The sequence below is a fragment of the Octodon degus genome, unplaced genomic scaffold (genome assembly GCF_000260255.1).
Source record: "Octodon degus isolate 3935 unplaced genomic scaffold, OctDeg1.0 scaffold00045, whole genome shotgun sequence".
Lineage (NCBI taxonomy): Eukaryota > Metazoa > Chordata > Mammalia > Rodentia > Octodontidae > Octodon > Octodon degus.
The window spans coordinates 11951081-11974605 of record NW_004524621.1 but is presented as its reverse complement, the minus strand read 5'-3'; the positions used below and the strand labels follow the sequence as shown (position 1 = coordinate 11974605).

The following is a 23525-nucleotide window of genomic DNA, read 5'->3' as shown; positions in this document are numbered from 1 at the left end:
GAACTACATAACAAGACCCTGTCTCAAAAAAGCAAAAAACAAAAAAGAGATAAAGCAAAGCAAGAAAGAACTGTGAGACTGTGCGTGGTGATGGGTGCCTGTAATCCCAATATTTGGGAGGCTGTAAACAGGAGGATCACTATGAGTCCGATCTATGCAGTGAGACCCTGTACACTCTGTACACCCTGTCCTAAGTACAAAAAAACCCCACACAATTGAAAGATGTGCAACTGAAATGAATAGACAATTTCACCTCCAGAAGAAAAGGTACAGATGGCCAATAAATACATGAAAAATGTTCAACATTGGTAGGTATCAAAGAGATTCATATTAAAACAACGCTGAGTATCCATCTCACTGCAGAAAGAATGACCATCATCAAGAAGTCAAATAAGAGTGGACACTGGTGAAGAAAAAAGAAACCCTTCTATATTGGTGGTGGGACTATAAACTGGTGCAACCACTATGGAAATCAGTATGGAGAGTCCCCAGAAACTAAAACTAAACATTCCATTTGACCCAGCTATTTCCTTCCTAGGTATCTTCCCAAAAGAGTTAACAACATCACATCACAGTGATAAGGCATATCCCTGATAATAGCCAAACAACTCATAACAGCTAAATCTTAGAAGTAGCCTATATGTCCATCGACAGATGAAAGGGTAACGACAATGTGGTATTTGTACACAGTGCAGTACGACTCTGCATAAAGAAGGAGAAACTTGAGTCACTTGCAGGAAAATGGATGCATCTTGTGACCATGTTAAATGAAATAAGACACACAAGCTTAGGGACAGGGAGATAGCTCAGAGGCATAAGTGTCTGCCTAGAAAGTGCGAGATCCCAAGTTGGATCTCCAGCACTTCAAAAAGACACACAAGCTTAAATATTGCATGGTTTCTCATACTCAAAATATGAATGAAGAGAAAGATAAAAGATACATAATAGGAGGTAGGGGGATATAATTTGTTCAAATGGGGGAAAGCATCAAAAAATGGAGGGAGGAAAGGAAAAGGAATTAGGACATGTTGTGTATATGTCCTAACTCTTCACAAGGAGTGCAATCATTATGTAATACAAACACATACTAATAAAATTGAAAAGTAAAAAAATGAGATGTCTTAGGGATGAGACAAAAAGTACAGAATTATAGTCGTTACCCTAGACCATCTTAAATAGAATCTCAGAACAGAGCCAAAAAATCTGTATTTTTACCAGGCTCCAGGTAATTCTGAGCACTTGGTAGGTGGGGTTGAGAGAGCCACCCAGGCGGAGTCTGCTTCCCATCTCACACTCCAGATGGGCGCATCTGTGGGAGGGAGTAGGGGTGCTCTGTGGCAAAGGAAGATGGAGTGATGTCCCACCTGCCTTTCCTGAGGGGGAGGCTTTCTGGTCCAGCACAGTGTGTAGAAGCAGGGATATGTAAAGGAAGCTGCTTCCTCCCTTAAAATCCCAGAAGCCCTCTCTTACCTCCAAACTCCTGCTGCCCCCTTGTCCTTACATATGCCATTTTGGAGGTGGGGGTCAGATAGTGTTTCTGTCTGATGGTGCCCACAGCCCCTTCTGGCCTTATCCTTGTCCATCTTTCCTAGATCCAGGAGGCATTTCCTAGCATGGACATGGAATCCCCACCTCTACTCTTGAGTCTGCAGAGGTAGAGCAGCCTCGGCAAGATGTTCCATCCTGGAGATACAGGAGCCTCCTGCTTGCTCTAGGGGACTAGAATCTAAATTAGGTGTACCAGGAGAAAGGAGGCAAACAGTGGAGGCTGGGCTGAATGTAGAAAATTGCCTGGGCAAAAATCAGGAAGGAAACAGCTCCCTTGAAAGCAATGAAAATGACAGGTTCAATCCTCTCTGTTTTCTGTGGGTGGACTGGCAGGCAGGAGAGAGGGGCACCAAGGCAGCCCAGAAAGCAGCGAGCCTCAGTATAGATACAGTGCCAGGAGGAGCCTAGATAGAGACAGTGACAGAAGAAGGACTGAGATAATGAGAGGAATTGTGACCTTTCTGTGGGACCTGAAGGCTGCAGGCCCCATTGTTTTGCCCTCTGCTGCTATCCTGGCCTCTTCTTCTCTCACAGAGCCGCTTGAACCCTAATCTTGTGTGGGAGTCTGGAGCTTGCATCCCAGAGTCCAGGCCTGTTTTGGTCCTTAGGCCAGGTTGTATGTAGACAATGGAAAAAGGACACAAAAACTGGGATGACTGCACGTGTGAGATGTGGGAGTTCATCTGGGTGTCAGTTCTTACAGTGAAGATTTTGGCTTGGTGAACTCTGAGACTCCTGTTAACAATTTCTGAGGAGGTCCAGGAGCAGACAGGTGTTGCTTTGGTGGATGGGGTGAAGGGTGGCCAGTGCCACCTTCATGATAGCTACCGAACCAACACACACTATTAGAGGCTGAGATCTTAAAATAGCAGAGAGGACTGTTTGCTGACAGCTCCCTTGGCCCCAGACTTGCAGATCCATTACCTGCTTAAAATCAGCACCTGGCCCAGTTCTGTGACAGATGACCCAGGTGTGGGTGTTGCAAGAGTCTGGAAATCCCCCTATTGGAAAAGGGCACATTCCCTTCTGCCCAGGACCGCCTGCTCCAGCCTGCTGGAGAGTTTCAGGGCAGCAGATGTGCCTAGCTTGGCAGGCAAGAGCTGGAAGGGGTGTGGCAGGAATTTTAGCTAAGGGGCTGGGCTAGTCCTGGAACAGGATTTGGGGTGGGCCAGGTCCCATGGGTCTGTATCTCCAACAAATGTCAAAGGGCTTATGCGTTTTGATGCTCCTGGGTTCCCAGCAGAGTTGTGAGGGCTCCAGGAGCACAATGCCGCATAGATCATAGTTTTTCCTAAAGGAGCCACTGAGTCCCTGAGGGTGCAAGTGACACAACCCCTCATATGAGTGTTACAGCACATATTCCTGTGGCCAGTGTAAAGACATATATTTCCCAATGTGTGGCTACTTAAGGGTAGGGGTAGGGTCAGACAAGCTTAGAACAGTGTGGGTACTGTGGTTACAGATTAGAGTTGGATAATGGTAAGCACAGAGGTGAATTTTGGTGATATTCAAGTTGGGTTTGGAGGAATGCACATGTGATTTCTGTTGATAACAGCTAGTGTATCTTGGATTGAGATGACATTAGGCTTGGAATAGGGTACTGCTTATATTTAGGGTTGGGATGAAGATTGGCCAAGGAGCTAAATTGTGTATTGGAGGTTAGTTTTAAGCTTCTGAGAGAGTCTGGAGAGGGATTTAGGCTTATGCATAAGATGGGCTACTGATCTGCTATAGGTGAAAGGTTGTTGCTTCCACACTTGAGGGTTATGAGTGTCTCCAAGGTCCAGGAAGCTGGCTCAGTAGCCTAAGTACCTACTTGGCAAGTGCAAGGTCCTGAGTTTGATCCCTAGTACTGCAAAACAAACAAACAAACAACAACAACAACAACAAAACCCACCAGTGTCTCCATAGTTATCCAGTGAGGCCACATAAACACCCAGATTTCTGGGAGTAGGAGCAGGGACTTTTTTGTGTATCAGTGTTATCTTATTTAGACATGCTAACATGTTTGGTTAACAGTAGGCAGCATTACCTCTCTGAGTAACAGTTGTTCTGAGGATTGCCCTTGAAGCTATGTTTGGAAATGGAGCTGGCGCTGTGTGACAGATAATCTTGCTTTTCAACTTGACTAGATGAAGAGATGGCAAAGGTGCTGTGATTGTAAGGCTGCTAACCTCATTGATGGATTAACCCACTGGTAACTTCAGAGTGAAAAGGGCTATCAGGAGTTGGGGCCTACTAAGAGGAAGTAGGTTACTGGGGACATGCATCTGAAGGGTGTCTCTTTTCTAGGGCCTTTTTCCCTATCTCTGTTTCATGGCCACCATTCATGAGCAGTTGTCTTCCATCATGCCCTGATGACATGATGTTCCTCTTGGACCCAGTGAACATGGCTTGAAATCTCTACAACATGAGCCAAAATAAACCTTTTCTCTTGTAAGCTGTCTATATCAGATATTTTATCCCAGCAACAGAAAAGTGATGAATACAAGTTGTTTCAGGGTTTTATAGGGGCAGAGCTATGGTTAGAATTACTTAACATTTGGACTAGAGCTGCACAAATAGTCATGCCCTGTGTAAGGGGCTCATTTGTGGGAACCTGGTTCCAGGTGCCCTGGGGGTAACCTGGATTGGATGTATCTTTCTGGTTTGTTCTTCCCTTATGTTTGCTGTATCTAAAAGTCTGTGGGTCAGGACCCAAATACATGGAGCCAGTAGTAAATTGGATTCTCTCATTCTGGGTATTTATTTAGGTGAAGGGTCCTGGTGCTGAAGAAGGCAGTGGACTCGCTCCTGACCTTGACATTCTTTAAGAGCACACAGCCAAGTTGAAACCAGGGATAGGAATATGAATCCAAGATATATATATTTATATTATATATATATATATATATATATATATATTTTTTTTTTTTTTTTAAACAAGGTCTAACATGAGCATGGGACAAGACTAAAAATGGTTCCTTTTAAACAAGGTCTAGCTATGTAGTTCAGGCTGGGTTCAAACTCACTCTGATCTTCCTGCCTCAGCCTCCCAAGTGTTGGGATTACAAACATGTGCCACTAACTCTGGCAAGACTAGGCTATTAGGCTAGCCCAATAGCTCAGTGGATTAAAGCACCTGCAAGTAGGCACAGGAGCCCGGGGTTTGAACCCCGGGCCTGCTGTGCCAGCCCTGGCCCCAAGGTGTGCTGAGATGGGCAATTGAGACTGGGTGTGGTGGTGCACACCTCCCAGCTCTTGGGAGGCTGTGAACAGCTGGATCACTACAAGTCCAATCTAGGAATGAGACCCTGAACACCCTGTAGACCCTTCCCTAAAATACAAAAAAAAAAAAAAAAAAAAAGAACGAAAAAAGACTAGGCTATTAAAGGACAGACAATAGGAGAGAAATTACAAACCAGAACTCAAGAGGGGACAGGCCTACTCAAATGTAGCCCAGAGGCTTAATGGAGGAGAGAGGCTTGAAGGATGGGTTTGGACTGCATTTGTGTTCATGGTTCTGTGCAATGGGCTACCTTTGTGTAAACTTATCTTTGTTTCTGCAAGGTTGTGTCTGTGTCTGCTTAAGCACGAGTGCTCAGGCTGTGTATGAGTCTATGTATGAGTGTTTATTACATGTATGACATGTCGTTTGTGTATTCTGAATTAGTTTCTGAGTGGGATGGTTGACTTCACTTCTTTTGCTCTAGGTACTAGTGTGGCTGTATGTCTGTGTCTGTGATTCTGTGTATATGTGAGACTTTTCTCTGGCCCCTGGCTTTGCTTTTTTCCCTTTCCCTGACACACCCCAGCTGCCAGCCCTATTTACCGCAAGAGTGGTTTCCCTTCCAGCTGTCTGGATTCCCATGGGTCAGGCTGCCTGCCCAGGGCCCTGCTCCTGTGGCCTCAGTAGCAAGTCTGACCTTTGGAGTGCTTCACTCTGGAAATCCCCTAGTATTCTCCTTGCCTGGCCCTGGATTGAGAGAAGTTACTCTTGAGGAAGGGGATAAGGCAGGGAAGGGAGCAGTTGGCAGAACCTACCCCTCCTTCTGGAAATGGTTTCTCTCTGTGCTCTTCCCAGGCCCCCTTGGTCTCCCCATACTGTCATCCAGACTCAGTGTCCAGGGTCCTGGCCTCACTGTCTCTGGGCATGGGAATGCACAACCCTCTGCAAGCCCAGTCAGACCTAGTTAGCATCTGGTCCTGTGTGTCCCCAATACCATACATGCTCGTATTGTGCTTATGTCTCATGCCTCCAATGGACTCAGTATTCTGTCTTTACTCCTCTCCTTGCAGGGAATGTAGAAACAAATCTTGTCTTCCTTTCTGTGATAAGTCAGCTTAGGTCATGGTCTCCTGAGTTTAGGTGGAGCGCTGGTTGACTGGTAAAGTAGCAGAGGCCCAAGCATCTCCTTCAACGTACACGAATCAGTTTCTTCATGTGGTTTATCCAAGTGCGTATCATGGTTTCTTTGTCCTTCCTGCTTGGGCTGCAGTGAGAAGATATAAAAATGAAGCTTCAGTGGTCTCTGTCCTGTGAACCTCAGCATCTCATAGAAGTGGTGTGGAGAGGCCATTCTTCTACCTCTATTGTGATTACTTTCCTGGAATTCCTTCCAGACCATTTTGTAGTGTTCTCATGGGTATAAGGAAAGGTTTCCAGACAGGGCCATTCACCATGATGTGATGTGCTAGAGGTGTTCCCCCAAGGCACTGATATTGTTAGCATCTACCCCTAATTCTGGAACACTAAATCCTTCAACATGTGCCCTCATGAGACTTTTGCTTCTTCTGAGTTTTCTGTCTTAAGCTTAGAGGCAGGTGAAATGTGAATCTATGTTAGGGTTATGATATAGGTAAGAGGCTTCATCTTGCATCAGCATCCTGCATGAATCATGGGCTCTCCTGTCTTCTTTCAGTTCTTGACTTTGCTGAAAACTCAAAATCCTGAACATCTCTACTCCAGCTCTTCTTTCTGTCCCAAACTTTTTTGTCATAGGACTTTGGTCAGTGGCATGCATTCACACTGGGGTATGACAGTTAGAACCCTGTGGGGAGCCATGGGAAGGACCCACTCCACCCTAACCCAGGATATGTGCACACTGACCTGGTTTCCCACCTGCTGCTACTATGACACTTCTGACTCTGTTCCCTTCTTTCTGGGCCTCCCTCTGTTCTAGTTCTGTGGCTGTCTGCCCAACTCCCACCAGACAGGGAGGATATGCCTGCCACAGGACCTCTGTTGATCTTTGAGGATACTTTGGAAAAACACCTGGTGAGTGTTAGTTGAGTACGCCTGGGCTTTGTGCCTCTTTGCTCCAGCGCTCTATCTCTTAGGTGCAGAATCACCATTTATGATGATGAGGGGTTATAGCCATGCTTCTATCTGGGCTTCTGTAATGTGGTTGAAGTAGACAGATTGTGCTAAACCACGGGTTTCTATCAGAGGAAGCAAGTCCTGCTACCACTTCCTCCCTGTTTTTAGATGTTGACAGATCCTGAATTTCCTTAGGAACTGAGACATTTGTCTCTTATACCATATCATAAGCAAACCCAGCACTTCCTGCCCTTCTTCCAGCTCACGGATCTTCTGTATTAGGTTGGCAGGAGGGTGCTACTTTCTGAGGGACCTTAAGGGGCCATAAAGAGGTCCATGCCATATACTTGGGGCAGCCTTGTTCTCTTCTTGCTTCCCAGTTTGCTTCTTCCACCGTTATCTCACCTGGTTCCCGTGCTCTGTGTCTGGCCCCATGCTCTTGCTCAGGCTCCACACAGAGCTTTCTTTGGGTTGCTACTCTAGTGTTCACTTGCTTTTGTCACAACTGGGACTTCAGCCCGTTTGGGATCTCACACTGCCACTAACTCCATAGGCCACAAAATAAACTGCCCACCTGTACTTTTCTTTGCTTTAACTTTCCATCTTGTCCTCTCCTCCATAAAGCCTGGGTCCCTTCTAATCCTGTCATTCTTCTAAGTCTTTCTTTGTGCTCTGATTGTGGGAGAAAACTTTCTACTTTGGATCCATAAAGTGCTGCTTTATTCACATAGCATTCTTCCTACTTACATGAATAAAGTGTCTGTGCTTTAGCCAAAGCTGGTACCTCAAATTGGGGACTTGTTCCTATCCCTTACCTTATTCTGCTCCACAGTTTTTTTGTTTTTTTGTTTTTTTTTTTGTTTTTTGTTTTAGTAGTTATTCTCTTGTTCTCCTGCATCCTTAATTTATCCCTCTCAACTACATCTTCTCCATAAACATTCATCCTCTATGTGGCCAGACTTTTAGAAGAAACCTCTCTCACACTTTTACCCCATATTTCTGCACCTTTACTTGAACAAAACTCCTAGAAGGAATCCTTGATACTTGCTACCAAGACAGGGATCACTACAGTGGGACAAAAACTGGGACAACAGAGGGGGCTTGTGGGGATAGTAAGGTGCCACCCTTTGTAGCATGGCATGTTACTCATGTGCCCCTTTCAACAAACTCATCCTGAAGTTCCGGTAGCCACAGCAGCAGACTAAATGGGGGAATTGTTACTAGGTGTGTGTGTGTGTGTGTGTGTGTGTGTTTGGGGGGAAACCCAAGTAAACCTAGCTTCATTTGTTCTTAGCAGACTTAAAAACCACAATTTTGGAGGTGACATATCTGGGCAATACATTTTTGTTTTGTTTTGTTTTTTTTTGCGGAACTAGGGATTGAACTCAGGCCCTTGTGCTTGCCAGGGAAGCACTTATTCCACTGAGCCATCTCCCTGGCCCCTGGGCAATACATTTTTAGTTTCCCACTAGCTATGCTGCAAACAGTATGCTGTGGGTTATGCTAATAGTTGCCTAGATTACTTAGTAAAATCTTTTGCTGAAAACACTGGTTCTTGACTCAGACCTACAGATATATGAGGGTGACTAAAATGACACTGTTTGGCATCTCTGCCTTTGTCTTGTATCTGTTCCTGTGGCAGGTGATTTTGTTAACTTGAATGGACTAAGTGACTCCTGGAGAGGAGATTGGATCACGGGGTGCTATACTCAGTGGATTAGTCCGTTGACAGGCATAACTGATTATGCTGTTAGGAGTGGGATCTACTTGGAGGTGGTCCCCTGGGGATCTTCCTTTGGAGGGTATATTTCTCTCTGGTGCTATTCCTTTCTCTATTTCCTGGTTACCAGTTCTACCATGAAGTTTCTGCCCGAAACTAGCTGAGCCTAGCCTGAAGCCTCTGACCATGGGCCAAATTAAATCTCTCCTCTAAGTTGTAGGTATCAGATACTTGGTCCCAGTAGTGAGAAGTACAGTTCCCTTTGTGTCTTAATCCAAGTCAGATTCAGTGCAACTCTGCATGTAGTCATATTGATCATTTAAAAGTGTTTATTCCAAGACTATTTTACAGGTTAACTTGGTCTATTGTTTGTTGGAACTGGTATTGTCTTTTACTTTCTCTCTCTCCTCTCTTTTTCTGCCCCTACCCTTGTGCTTTTCCAGGAGCTAAAACAGCCCTAAGAATCTAAAGTTCTTTAGACCTGTCATAAAGCTTGGAGCAAATCATGAGGCCAGAATATTAAAATAGGCTGACAGCTCCAATTACAAGAGAAACTCAGCAATTCCTAGGATAAGTTGACTGTGACTACCCAAGCAGGAGACATTTTTGTACCTATGCCCACGGCTAGTGGAAACATGTATACAATGGTTTTCCTCATAGTGGATTGATTTTACCCTGTTGTGGTGAGGGGAGATTTAAGAGGAACAGATAAAGAGATGAATGAGATCAAATATAGTAGGAGCAAGGCTAGAGGGCAAAGGATGATCACCCAAGTGTTTGGAAGTTGGAGGACACAGGAGAGAAAGACAGAGAAAGCAAAGGAGTACTGGTGCACCCGAAAGAGAAGAGCCAATGTTAACTCACATGAAATAAAATCAAGAGATACTTGAGGAAAGAGAAAAGTAGGGGAAAAAAACAAAGAAAGAAACCTAAATAGTGAAAATAAGTAAAATAAAAATAACCGCAAAACTCAAACCAAACCAAACCAAATCAAAACAAAAAACCCCAAATGGCAGAAAAAGGATAACTAATCAGGCAAAGAAAATAAAATAAATTCCTCTGGTGTCCACAGTTCTGTGATAGTGTCTAAGCTGGATTCCAGAAATGTGCTATGTACTCCAGCCAAGGTTGCAGTGGGATTTTGCTGGGGCTGGGGCTGATTTTGGCCTCTGGATCGGATATTTGGTCCCAGCAGATATGCTTGAGTTCTTCCAGAGTCCTCTAATGTAGAACGGCAGCCTGACTGCTTGTGTTCTGTGTGTGTGCGCGCGCACGTGTGCACACGTGCACACATGAGTACAGCGCTGGCTCACCTCCCTTTTCTCACCTCCCTTTTCTCACTGCTGCTTGAGACTTTTCCAAACCACTGGTCCTGTTTACTGGTGCATGCATCTGTGCCCTGGCCTGCTGTCTCTTGTCCCAGCCCCTTCCGTTCACTTTTTTTGTATTTTAGGGAAGGGTCTACAGGGTGTTCAGGTTCTCATCACTAGATCGGACTCATAGTGATCTGCCTGTTTACAGCCTCCCAAGAGCTGGAATTACAGGTATGTGTCACCACGCCCAGTTTCAATTGGGGGCGGGGCCGGCACTGCAGGCCTGGGGATCAACACCCCCCTCCCCGAGAATCCCGCCCCCACCCCCCAGCTTGCAGGTGCTTTAATCTGCTGAGCTGTTTGGCTGTGTTTGTTTGTTTTTGGCAGAACCAGGGATTGAACTCAGACCCTTGCACTTGCCAGGCCAGCGCTTATTCTACTGAGCCATCTCCCCAGCCCTCCATTCACTTTTAAATATACTCCAGATATACCTTCATTTGAATCATATACCTGAGTCTGTTGTTCTCAAATTCATTAATAATCTTTTGTGGCTGAATCAGATGGTCCTCATCTTACTTAGCTGGCTGACGCTTCTCCTGAAGTTAATAACTTTGTTTTTAAAAATCCTTTTTGTTTTACAGTATAATACTCTGTTGGTTTTCCTCCTATGTCACAAAGGGCTATTGGTTTTCAGTGTCCACTACTTAGATTTCCTTCTGTATTGTCCAATTTCTTAAAGTACCCTAGGGCCCAATCCTTAGATTTTTTCCCTTCATTTACACTCAGACTCTTAGTGATCTTAGCTGATGAGACCATATTTTATATACCTGTATTTATCTCCCTGCATCTATCTATGTCTGTTATATATAGTCAGGACTCGGAGGATATCATGTCTCTGTGTCAAGGGAAGACTGTTGAAGGCATGCTCTCAGGATGAAATACAGATGCTACTGCAGTCATGATAGCTGTGAAGTATAAGCAGTGGTCATAGTCTGGGTGCAGTTTTGAAAGCAGAGACAACAGATTTGCTAATGTATATAGACTATTGGGGGGAAATTTCAAGTTTACTTCTTCATTTTTGTGTAGTTTGAGGTGAATGTTGGCTTCTAAATGTTGGTTAGACAATTTAGGCATGTGAGGACATCTACTACATGAGATCAGGAGTTCCATTGTGGCTGGGCCTGTGTCTTATTCATTGTTGTGTTTGGCATGGTACTGGTGTATAGCAACTACTAAATATTTAATTGTTGAATGCAAGATGCTTGCCAAGGTTATTTTGTTGGGACCCATATTTGGAGAACTCATTGGCTATTTTCCTCCTGTCAGGGCCCCAATTCAGTACTCATACACTGATGCAATGCATTGTCTAGACTACTTGCAACTAATATTGATTTATCCTTATGAACTAAACACCATTAACCTGAAACTCTAGATACCAAAGTATCCCTTAGTTAAGATTGTATCTGCTTGATGGTGGCTTATCAAGTCATTACACATGCTGGCCGGAAAATGAAGGAACAAGTTTCCTGGGACAAGTTTTGACAATATCTGGCAGCAGGGCAGGTTACAGTTGGAAAATGGCCACTGGATCAGAATGAAGTGCACTTTTTAAACAAACTTGGAGAAAGAAAATACTGTAATGTAATCATTACAGATGGGCATGGTGGGATAAGATGAAGCAGTCAGTCTTTTGGGGTAAGAGAGTACTCTATAAGGTGAAGTACTTATTGCTTCTAGATTGGTTGGGGCTAAGAGTTCCCAAATTTTATGTGTAAACAAGCATAGTGATGGTGAGATTTAAATCAAGGTTCAACATGAATAGTAATTTCATTTAGTCTGTAATGGATGACATTAATTTTCCTGATCTCTTCTTCACTCTAATTTCAGTCTTTGTAATTAAATATAGGACGTCTCAGAAATTTTCTTTTATGACTACTGTCTTTGGCCCTAGAGATATGATACATGCAAAAGAATTTGGTGGCAGTGGGTGGTAAATTCATTCCCTACCTTTGGAATTTCTCCCTAACTTTATCTTCAATGTTCTTTATACAAAGGGGCTTTCTTATCCTATTCCTTTATCTACAGTTTGGGGAGAGTAAAGCTGTGAAATGTTGACCCATCTGAATGAATGGGTTTAAACTTCTTCTATGGACAGGATTGACTTTTTAGCCTCAGTCAGGCCTTCTTTTAACAAAGTACAATGGGGACAAGGAGGACACAGATAGCTCTTTAGAGATACAGAGTATATTTCAGGTGGTACTCTGCTTCACCTGTTTTTCAGTGGAGATAACAATTGAAAGGAGACAGAAATTTGGAAGTTTAGAAATTCTTAGTCAATACTTTGAGTGTTCTCTTTGAGGAATGGGATGGGAGTAAGGGTGGGTGATCTGACTGGGGAGCATAGCCATTCCATGACAATGTCTAGGGCAGTGGTGGGGGTGGCCCGGCATGGAGGCAGATCCATATAGTTGGGAGCGAAGCCGGAGCTTATTGTTTGGGAAATGGGAAACACACTGCCTCAGCGGTGTGTCAATCCTAGCTTTCTCCATGGGGCTTTTGGCTGGAGCCAGGCTCTTTTCAACATTTTCTTTTTTGGTTTTGGCCACTTTTCCAGGTGTTGAGAACATGGAGTCTACGTGCCCTTTGCCTTTGGTCATGGCATTTTTGTGCTGGATGTTGAGACTACCAAGAAAGTGCAGAAAGTGCTTCATCTTATTGATCAAGCCAGACTCTGGAAGGCTGGGGCTCTTGTGAGAATGGGCTGGCATCACCTGCCCCTGAAACACGTGGCTTTGCAAAGGTTGGCCCTTAGAAGGCTTATGAGGAGTTGGTTGGCCCAGGAAACGCTGGTCTTGGGAAGCCTGGGCCACCGCAGGGTGGAAATCCTGAGGGACCTTTGCAGGTGTGAGGAGGACATTTAACTTTCTTTGATGGCCCTGCAAGTCATGCTCAGATTCTTCCCTCTCAGGGCCCTCTTTAGGAGGCTCTGGAGGCTTAAGCTGGGGGTGACACTGGGAACTGTGTTGCTGAGGATCTACAAGAAGACATCTGTGGGTCCATCTCCAGGAGCCTTGGGGTTCTCTCTCCCAAAGCTTCTCCTCTGGCTTCTCATTTTCATCAGGCTGCCTTTCTGTACTGGTTAAAGGGAGCCCAAGCCCTGCATCCCCTTCTCCGAGGTCCCCTGGTGCTTGGGGTTTCCCTATGTCCTCTCTCTTTTCTGCCAGTGTGGGGATTTGGGCTGAGTCCTTGCCTGGGCTTTGGGGCCCAGTGCTCCAGGGCTCCCACAGGCTGGGGTTGTTCACACTGGCCTCCATCTGAACACAAAGCACCTGGGCCCTGCTGAGCTGTGAGATCTTGGACGACCAGTGGGTCGAAGCGAGGGACAATGCTTTGGAGCTAGGTGGCTTTTGGCTGTGCTGCACTGTCTCCAGCTGTGAGGCCAGGTGCTCTGTAAGGTGGACCCACTCTGAATCTGGGGCAGGACATGCATCTGGCAGGATGGGCAGTTTTGGAAGCACTGTGCTTCCTGGGTTGTTTAGACTAGTAGGAGGTGCCTGTGAGGACTTGTTCTCTGGGCCAGCTATAGTTAGTTTCCTGGACTCCCTCGCCCGCATGGGAAGTCCCAATTTTATTTCTAGGACCTTTTTTCTCAGGTGAAAGTTTAGCTTGGAGAAGATACGTGTCTTGGATAGGTAGGGAATAGCAATATGTGTCTGGCTGACCAGAGGCACGGACTCTGTCGCTCCTTCCACCTGCACCTCAGGTTGCAAATGTGCCTTGTCTGCCTGAGTCTCACTGTCATTTTGAAAGGATGGCCCAAACCTCCTGCTTGGGTCTTCCGGTGAGATAGTTTGAGTCAGAGGCTCCTTTGGGGTTGTCATAGGCCCTGGCACCATCTCCACAGCTGTAGAGTGGCTAGTGATTGCTGGAGCCATCCCTTCAGAAAGGGCCGAAGAGTAAAGAGTAGGCAGTCCTGACAGGAAGGTGAGATACTTGTGCCTTACGGTCATCTCCAGTTTCTCAACGACTCCTTGAGACAGGGCTCTGTGCAGCTTAGGGTGGTCAGTGACAGTGTCTGGTGAGGCCTGTTTTTGCTGATCCAGGGCCATTGGTGTCCAGGACACAACTTCGTCATGGAGCTTGGTGTCACTTGCTGCCTGCAGCTCCAGGGGCTGACCCTGTGGACTGCAGGGGAAGGGAGCCACTGCTAGGTCGCCAGAAACTATGCCTTCCCAGGAGCTATATGAATGGAAAGGGACCTTGCCTTGGTGGATCTGTCCACATTTGGAGTCAATGTGGCTGTGCAGTTTGGCCTTGGCCTGGGTGAATAAGTGTGGCATGGGGATTGACATCTGGGCCAGGATGGGCAAGAATGAATCACCATCACCCTTGCCCTTTAGGGTCATAGTTTGGGGGATTCTCACATTGGATAAGATTGTGCTGTTACAGGACAGGGTCTGCTGGTCAGCAGAGGCAAGGAACAGCTGGAGGGACTGCTGGATCTTCTCAGGTAGGCCCCAGCGAAGGTGAATCAATTGCTTCTGGAAGTGAAATTCCAGCAGCCTGTGGGCATGCTCTGGGAAGATGTGTCGTTTCCTGGTGGAGCCTGAGACAGGTTTCTCTGGCCAGGATGTTTTCATAGTCTGAGGAGCCTGGGCTTTGTCACATGGCTCAGACTGTATGGGGCTGTGGGCATGGCGACTTCTCTGCCTGGCCGTTGGCAGGCCCCACTGAAACTGGAGCTGCCTCTGCAGCAGGTGCCATTCCAAGGTTTTACATTCAGCTGGAGTCAGAAATGGGACACTGATATGAGCCTGTTGATCTTCAGCTAGAGCCACACAATTTGGTGACAGAGGAGAGGAGGGCCAGTTTATCTCAGGTGGTGTTCTGGGCAGCAAGGGGTGGGAAGAGAGTCTCTTGAATAGAAGAGACTCTTTCAGTGGGGGCCTGGACACGTTCTTGTTCTTGGAGAGGCCTTCAGAGCTCAACAAAGTAGTAGCCAGTGACTCACTGTGCAGAGAGGGTAGGCCACAGAATAGCTGCCTGTATTTCTGGTGCAGATTGTTTCCTGAGTCATTAGCCTGTCCCTCAAGAGGTAGACAGAGGCCACTGAAGACTTCAGCAGGTAGGGAGGGCAAGGCTGATGTGAAATAGTTTTGAACTTCCTGGTAATAGTGTCTTTCTTCTGGTTTTATAAGAGACCACTCAGAAACCCAGATAGACTGAATGGAGTCTCTGTGTACATATGGATCCCATGTCTGTTGGACAGAGATCCCAATTTTGTCACAAGTGACCTGGGAAGTCCTATTCAGAATGGAGGACAGTTGTAGTTTTTTTCCAACTTTGCTCAACAATATTGGGTCTGGCATAAACTGCCTCAGTGAGTCCTCCACACGTCTGGGGAGACCCCACCTCTGGAAATGCTTTCTTTTTTTTAAATGTCCTTCAAGTAGCCTCAAAACTTTAGGCCTGAAGAATGGCAACTGGGCAGGGAGGACTGAGTCCACATGCAAGGTCATAGGATGTGTCATGTTATCCAGGAATTCTGCATCCAGTAATGGTAAAGAGACATGGCACTTCACATAGTGCTGGCTCTCCTCCCCCTGCATAAGGTTAGGTTTATTCTGCTTTGTCTCTTGCTCATTTACTGGAACTATGGGTCTCTCAATCTTTGAAAAATCCCTATTCTTTTGAGCAATGGGCATAGTTGCCAGTTGAAATTCCTGTTCTAGTTGGAGATGATCGGCAAAGTATTCTTGGATGCTGATGGTGGTGGTTGTCTGGGCTATTGTCTCGCATAAGCTTTGTTCTGTTGGTTGTGATATTGTTGGGGTTGTGGATATTAGTGAAAGGTCTCTGGAATGCTGAGGATGAGGTTCCTGATTCTTCTCAGAAGACACAGTTGACGAAGACATCACCCATAGGCCAGAAGAGCCCTGCAATGGCCCTGATAGAGTTGGGGAAATTTGATTCTTCTTGTTCTCCAGCATTTGCTGGATCTCCAGAGACATAACATTGCAAGTTTGGCAGGAAGGATCTGCACACAGAAGCTGCCGTACACTTTCCTGCTGGGGAAGCCAGTGCTGGCTGGGAAGGGAAATGTGGCAACTGTTAATGACTAGGAACATCTACCTCTTTGGCAGAATGCATTATAGGTGTTGCTACTGCCTATCCCAAGTCCTATAAATCCTGAATTTACACTGTAGAAAATGAAGTCTTCATGAGAACTTTGCATTGTGAGAACTATGGGATCTCTGTGCTGCTATACCTAGAATCTGTTGTAAATCAGTCTTGTTTTCTAGAAATTTTAAGACAGTAGGCTTCTGTATAAATGTTTTCCCAGGAACTTGCCTCCTTGGAAACAGACCAGATCAAGTAATGTGAGCAGGGCCCAGGTGGACCTGGGAATCTGCCCTTAAAAGACGATAGCCTAAAGAAAATATGACAGTAATTATTTCTTTATGTAAAATCCATTACCTTGACTGGATAACATGTCTCATGGCTGAGTGAAAATCCAGTAGCATTTTTTATGACTTGTACATCAATCAAATTGTGAACTGCAGAACTGCAGTGACCTCAGCAAATGATAGAATTGAATGACTTTTGCCTTTTGAGATCTCTGAACCCCATGGGCCCTGGCACCTTTCTTAGTCAGTGAATCAGCCTCTACAGTGTATGTCTCCCTCCCAGCCATTACCTTCTTTTTCTTAGACCAGGCCAGGCCAGCTAGGTCAAGAAATCCTAACAGGCCAGCCTGGGAGTTGGGAGACTCCAAAGACAGATAGACAGACAGACAGACAGACAGAGACCGACTGACCGACTGACTGACAGACACAGAGACAGAGACAGAGACAGGTAGACAGAGACAGAGAGAGACAGAGTCAGAGAGAGACAGAGACAGAGAGAGAGAGAGAGGAGAGAGAGAGAATGAGAGAGAGACAGAGAGAATGAGAGAGAGAGGGAGAATGAGAGAGAGACAGAGAGAATGAGAGACAGACAGAGAGAATGAGAGAAAGAGAACACACACACAGAACAGAGAGACAGAGAGTGAGCAAGCAAGGGAGACAGAGATAGAGAGCAAGCGAGCGAGAGAGAAATAGAGAGAGACAGACAGAGAGACAGAAAGAGAGAAAGAGACAGAGAGAGTACAAGAGAGCGAGAGCGAGAGCGAGAGCGAGAGCGAGAGAGAGAGAGAGAGAGAGAGAGAGAGAGAAAGACAGAGGGCCAGAAAGATAGAGACAGAGAGAGACAGAGAGACAGACAGAGAGACAGACAGAGACAGAGAGAGAGAGTGAATGAGAGATAGAGAGACAGAGGGTCAGAGAGAGAGAGACAGAGACAGAGACAGAGAGAGAGACAAAGAGAGACAGAGAGCGAACAAGAGAGAGATAGAGGGCCAGAAAGAGAGACAGAGAGAGAGAGAGAAAGAGAGAGAGAGAGAGAGAGAGAGAGAGAGAGACAGAGAGAAACAGAGAGAGAGAGAGACAGAGAGACAGAGAGTAAGCGAGAGAGAGTGAGCAAGCAAGAGAGACAGAGTGAGCGAGTGAGACAGAGAGAGAGAGAGAGAGAGAGAGAGAGAGATCACCTTTTCATGACAGAGAGCAGATCCCACAGCTTCTCTGTTTCTTTCTGGGAACATCTTCTAGCTGTTTGGGGAAACAGGACAATGTGTAATATATTACAGGAGTGTTTTAGGGGTATCCTGTAGGAAGCTAAATAATAAGACCCTTTCTAGTAAGACTAAAAACTCAGTCAGTGCTTTAAGGCATGTTTCTGTATGTTACCATTTACAGTATGATGTCCCTTACCAACTTTATTTGATCTTCATGACTACAAAGTAAAGGGAGATCCTCAATGTTATAACTATTTTATGGATAAAACTAAAAGATAAAGGGTCATAAAACTATCAAATGACACAGTTAAGTGTCATCTTTCTTACTTCCCCAATTCTTTAATCTTAGGAAAATAAGGTAGAGATTCTGAAGGTTCCCACATTCTGATTTTCTATCCACCCAAGTCCTCCATCCATTTGAAGAACTGGAACTCTGGCTCCTGGTTATCTTGGCACTAAGGGTTCCAGAGGGACATGAAAAATGGCAAGCTCAACTACAGTGGAAGGGAATAAGAAGAAAATTGAAACATTACCTTTTGTTGCTGCATCTCTTGCCCTTTGCCTGACTTTTCGGTGACACTTAAAACAATGTGAAGCTGGGGTGTCATTTTTGTTTTTCACCTTCAAAATGAGACAAGGTTAACACATGTTTCCCATTCCCTTTCATTTTTTAAAAGTATTTTTTTTTAATGCAGGGTCTCACTATGCAGCTTGGACTTGTAGTGATCCCCTTGTTTTCAGCCTCCCCAGTGCTGGGATTACAGGTATACACCAGCACGACCCCCCACTTTCTATCTGTCTGCATTTTATATACTCTCCTATATTTCCTTTACCTACATTCCACTTTTTTTTTTTTTGGCAGAACCAGGGATTGAACTCAGGCCCTTGTGCTTGCCAGGGAAATGCTTATTCCACTGAGCCATCTCCCCGGCCCCCTACATTCCACTTTTCATCCCAGTATTTCCGTTATGCCTCTTTCTTTCTTTCTTTCTTTCTTTCTTTCTTTCTTTCTTTCTTTCTTTCTTTCTTTCTTTCTTTCTTTCTTTCTTTTTTGTTTGTTTTTTTGGCAGAACTGGGGATTGAACTCAGGCCCTTGCACTTACCAGGGAAGCACTTATTCCATTGAGCCATCTCCCCGGCCCTGCCTATTTCTTTTTTAAAAAATGTTTTATTTATTTGTTTATTTGGTAGAGAATTTCACTACACAGTTCAGACTCATATTGAGCCTCCTGTCTCAGCCTGCCCAGCGCTGGGATCATAGTCATGTGCCACCACGCCCAGTTTCGATGGGGCTGGCATGTCTGTGCCTATTTCTGAGGCTCTCTATTCTTTATCTTCCTATAACATTACATCCTCATTACAGGTTATACAGGGAGCTTGGGATGGTACAGGTGAAACTGTAGAACAGATTAAAGAATGAGTGTTTCTATCAACCCAATGACTTTTGCTTATGAAATCCACCCAGAAAATCGCCTATATTAGGAGGTCTTGTGAGAGCTCTAGACTATACTTTGTCTCATTTTGTTTTTAATCCAAACCAAATAAAGAAGTTCTTGACTTTTTAACTAGATTAATATACAGAGGTAAAGGAAAGTGTGGTAGAAATGGGGTGGGTGGGAGAAACACTGAAAATTTAAAAGCTTATCTGCGGCTTAAACTAATTTTGTTGTGGACATGGTGTTTCCCTACCCGGCAGCAGTTCCTTTTAGGTTCACTTCTCAATCCATAGTAACTCCGTTTCACTTGCCATATAAGCAGGAAAATGATGAAGATGGAGCCATAGGTATAGAAAGAGTATCCAATATTCTCAACAACAAATGTAGGGCTCAACATGGTCTAAACCTCATCAGCATGAGGAGACCAGCCATCCCTATATGTAGGCATTCAAGGTTCTGATGACTGATGACTCCAATAACCAGGCCTTGTCATGGGTACCTCATAAAGAACAGAACCAGGCCACCAGATTGCATCATAAAGCCCTTCTGTTTTCTAAGAGGCACTTGTGTGATGATTCAATCTATAGCTAGAGGTGTCTGGTCATCTGTAAAAGTGACATAACCTGGGTCTAGAGGTGCCACACTCATACACAGAATCTTGTTTCCTATTTTCTCTTCACTCTGCACTGCCTACACCAGCCTATTGGCTCAGTTATCTCCTTCACAATTACCTGGTCACCAATCCTTAGAAAACAGAATGCTTTTTAAAAATTGAGCTTATTTGTACATTTTAGGGATACATAATGATCACATTAATTATAAGGAATTGTACCTGTACATGAAATAACTTGATTCTTTTTATTTTTATATTCCCCTACCTTCCCTTCAACACCTCTTCCCCTCATTTACAAAAGCTTTGTTTCCTTTTTTTTCTTATTTTCTCATCATTTCTTTCTTTTCTCTTAATTTCTCTCTCTCCCTCCCTAGTTCCCTTTCCTATTTGAACATTTCCTTTCTATTTGACAGTGTCTGTAATATATTTTGGTCCTTATTTTTCATGCCAGAGAAACAATGCAGTTTTTGTATGTGTGTCCAGTTTATTTCACTTAAGAATAGTCTTAGGGAACATCCATTTAGCTAGAAATGTCACAAGATTATCCTTTATGGCAGAGTAGTACTTCATAGTTTTTTTTTAAACCCTATATCTTCTTTATCCACTTATCTATTGATGGGCATTTGGGCTGTTTCCAAGATGTAGCTATTACAAACTGCTGCTATAAATATGGGCGTGCATGTATTACTGTGGTATGAAGCTTTTAATTCTTTGGGCAAAATATCAAGAAGGGGAATAGATGGACTAAATGGAATCTGCAGTCCAAGTTTTTATAGAATCTCCACACCAGTCTACACTCTCAGCAACGGTGGAGAAGACTTCCTGCTTCCCCATGGCCCTGCTAACATTTGTTATTGATGAACTTCTTCACGATAGCCTTTTTTTCTGGGGTGAAATGGATCTCATAATTGTTTTAATTTTCATTTCCAGAATGATCAATGATGTGGAACATTTTATTTATTTATTTTTTATATATTTATTTTTTATTGAGAAATAAATATGAATGAGACAGTTTCACAGCTGATTAATAGGACAGTTTTGATAGTCAATACACTGTACATTATCTTCTTAGTGGTTATCCATAGTACAAGGAGCAGACAGGATATTCTGTCCAAACACTGTTTGTTTTTTTTTTAAATCGAAAAGTTTTATTAAACAAGCACACTGTATGACAGCACTGAAGTGGCTGAGCTGAACGCACATCTGTCTGACATATGCAATCTATTTTCTTTATGTAACTCGATAGTTCATGTGCAAATGTCTGCCCCTTCTTGCTCCCAGACAGTGGGCAGTGAGTTGCTAAGACTAAGGCAGTGGGGCTGCCTCTGATCAGCTCTGTCTCAGGCACCAAGTTCCATCTAACTGCCTCACATCTGTGCCACCCTCGGTACAAGCCCTGGGGGACACAGCAGTAACAGACACTGACAGTCTCTAAGGTGCTCATCAGAGTAACAGCTTAAAAATTAGTTAGGAGTGTAGGGAGAGCTCATTAAAAACCAAGCACAAGGACATCCTGCCTAAGAAAGTCCATGGGCTTAACGGGGGAGCTTAAAATTCCATGTCTGAACGAGCACGTTAAAAACATTTTAAAAACCAAAGTAATACGGAGTTTAGCAGCAATCACAAAGAACGGAGAGGATGATAAATGAGGAACACATCATGGTCGAGGCAAAGAAAGATTATGTGCTCCTCTCGTGCAGACGGGAAGGCTGATCTGGCCTCCTGCAGGAGAAGGCCCCTTGCCCTTCCTGAATTGAGGGGATGGCTCTGCTCAGAAGGGAGTGCACAGGCAAGGAGGACGTCCAGAGGACAGAGGAAGGTAGAAGGACTGCTGGGGGAGGGCGGCAGTGCAGCGGGGAGGCACGTGTGTCTGCAGCCACTGTCAGCCCACAGTTCTGCTTCCTGAAGGTGGCTCCCTGAAGGCTGTGGTCCCAGCTGCCACTTCCAGAGCAGCCGGCTGGGGATCCGCAGGCAGGTGAGCAGGTGGAGTCCCAGAAAAAGATGCCCCTGCTGCAGGCGATTATGCAAAGTGACAAGTGATTGCTTTCCTTTTCAAAGACAACCCCTTCGGAAAAAGCTTTTTCCTCCAAGGACCCTGGGGAAATGGGGGTTGGATGGGAACTACCTGGCCTTTGTGGATGGAGAAGGCTTGACTGAAGCCAGAGAGAAGGCTCCTCAGCCTGCTCCTCAGACTCTGGTCTCACAGGTTTCTAGGGGGCAAGGCCCCGATGGGTCTAGGCCCGAACACGTGACTGGAGCAGCTCAGAGTTCTGCAGCAGTCAGGGGTGGCCTTCCTCTCCACAGCGGCCCGCCTAGGTCAGGGCCCACCAGCGGGCCAGGCGAGACTTAGAGGGTGGAGAAAGCTTCACAGAGCAGAGGCTCTCAGCCAGCGTCTCTGGTTCCTGGGCCAGTTCGTTCTCCTCATGCTGAGACAACTGGTGGTTAAGAGCGATGGCTTCAGCCGCAAAGAGTGTCAGATCCATGGTGCTGCTGTTCCTCTGTAGGACCTGCGGCGTGGGGAGTCCCCTTTCTGGAGCTTGCCCCTGCACCCAAGGGTGCTGCAGAACCTGGGCAGCACTGAGTCTCTGCTTCACATCTCGAACCAGGAGCTTGGAGATGAGGTCTTTGGCTTCCTTGGAGATGTGAGCCCAGTCCCTGTCAGGAAACTCATACTTGCCTTCCTGGATGCTCTCAAACAGCTTGTTCTGACACACTCTGCACACCTCTCCCCGGTCCCAGCCACAGTCAGCCCCGCAGTGACCCACAAAGGGTGGGTAGCTGCTCAGCATGATGTAGAGGACCACACCCAGGCTCCACAGGTCACAGCGCTTGTCGTAGAACGTGGCCTCATCCCTGAAGACCTCTACCACCTCTGGGGCCATGTACTCTGCAGAGCCGCATGGAGTGGTCAGCTCTGGTGTGGTTATGGGCATGCAGGAGCTGTTGAGTTTCATCCCACTGCCCAGGTCAAAGTCACAGATCTTCACTGGGGACACCTTTTTTGGAGATTCACACAATACATTTTCAGGCTTCAGATCACGGTGAGCAATGCCCTTGGTATGCAGGAAGTCGAGAGCAGCAGCAACATCTCGCACCACTCGGCTGGCTTCTCGTTCGTTGAAATGCTTCTGTCTCTGGATGTGGGCTAGGATGGAGCAGGAAGTACCTCCTTGCAATTTCTCAAAGACCAAGTAAAACCTTGTGTCATCTTCAAAGAATTCAATCAGCTCCAAAATGTTCTTGTTTCCTTGACACTGATAAAGCGTCTCTACCTCTCAGAATACCCGACTCCGACTGTGCCCTGCTTGTTTTTCTATGATTTTGACAGCATACTCTTTGCCCGTCTGCAGGCTCACAGTGCCTTGAACTTTGGCATAGGCTCCCTCTCCCAGCAACTCAGAGGTCAACTTGTACATATCTTCAAACCTTCCTGGCAAGGAGTCAGTGGCCCGGGCCTTCCGCTTCTTCTTCCTCCTCTTGTCACTGTCTGCGATGGCAAGGGGCTTGCTGCTGCCCATCTCTAAAGTTTCTGTGAACTTCAAATTCCAAGGGAAGTACTGCTGCTGTAGGGGTGGTGTTTCCCACAGGAAGTGTGTCACTGGCTGCTGCACTCAGCCGCTGTTCTTCAGTTCTCCATCAGCTTCTACTTCGTCTTATCTGGCATGAAAGCCTGCTGGTCTCTGTTGGGAATGCGGAAGGGGCCTAAACACTGTTAGTACACCTCTTTCTTCTCATTGAGTTAAGCGAAGATAGCTGTAAATTTATCCTAACTATTTTGTATTTATAAATACAAAATGATCTTTCCTTTGTATCTTTTTTTAAAATTTAAATTTTTTGTGTCCTTTCAGAGGTGAATATTCTATTGGCATCTAAATACTATAGGTGTTTGAATTCAACTAAACAATCTAACACTGTCTAGCAGTCTATAATATTAGTGGGTTATCCTCAGAAGTTATTGACTTGAGCCTTTTACAGCTCATCGTA

At 45.3% G+C, this 23525-nt stretch overlaps 1 protein-coding gene and 1 pseudogene across 1 annotated transcript; both read right to left on the bottom strand.

The window, feature by feature from the left end:
* Positions 1-12213: 12213 nt before the first annotated feature.
* On the bottom strand, positions 12214-19371 carry Fam205a (family with sequence similarity 205 member A). The gene is made up of 4 exons (XM_023716082.1): positions 19182-19371; positions 18026-18113; positions 17466-17526; positions 12214-15967 (listed from the first exon to the last, which is right to left on the bottom strand). The coding sequence occupies exons 1-4, from the start codon at positions 19323-19325 to the stop codon at positions 12214-12216; spliced, it is 4047 nt and encodes a 1348-aa protein (XP_023571850.1). The 5' UTR covers positions 19326-19371.
* A 1325-nt stretch (positions 19372-20696) lies between these two features.
* LOC101561253 lies at positions 20697-23211 on the bottom strand (annotated as a pseudogene).
* Positions 23212-23525: the final 314 nt, after the last annotated feature.

Coding starts and splice junctions, on each gene's coding strand:
- Fam205a (XM_023716082.1), bottom strand. CDS start 19,325: ATGTTGAGCCCTACATTTGTTGTTGAGAATATTGGATACTCTTTCTAT. Junction 17,527..18,025: donor AAGAGATGCAGCAACAAAAG/GTAATGTTTCAA, acceptor TTCCCCAAACAG/CTAGAAGATGTTCCCAGAAA. Junction 15,968..17,465: donor CTGCTCTCTGTCATGAAAAG/GTGATCTCTCTC, acceptor TTCCCTTCCCAG/CCAGCACTGGCTTCCCCAGC.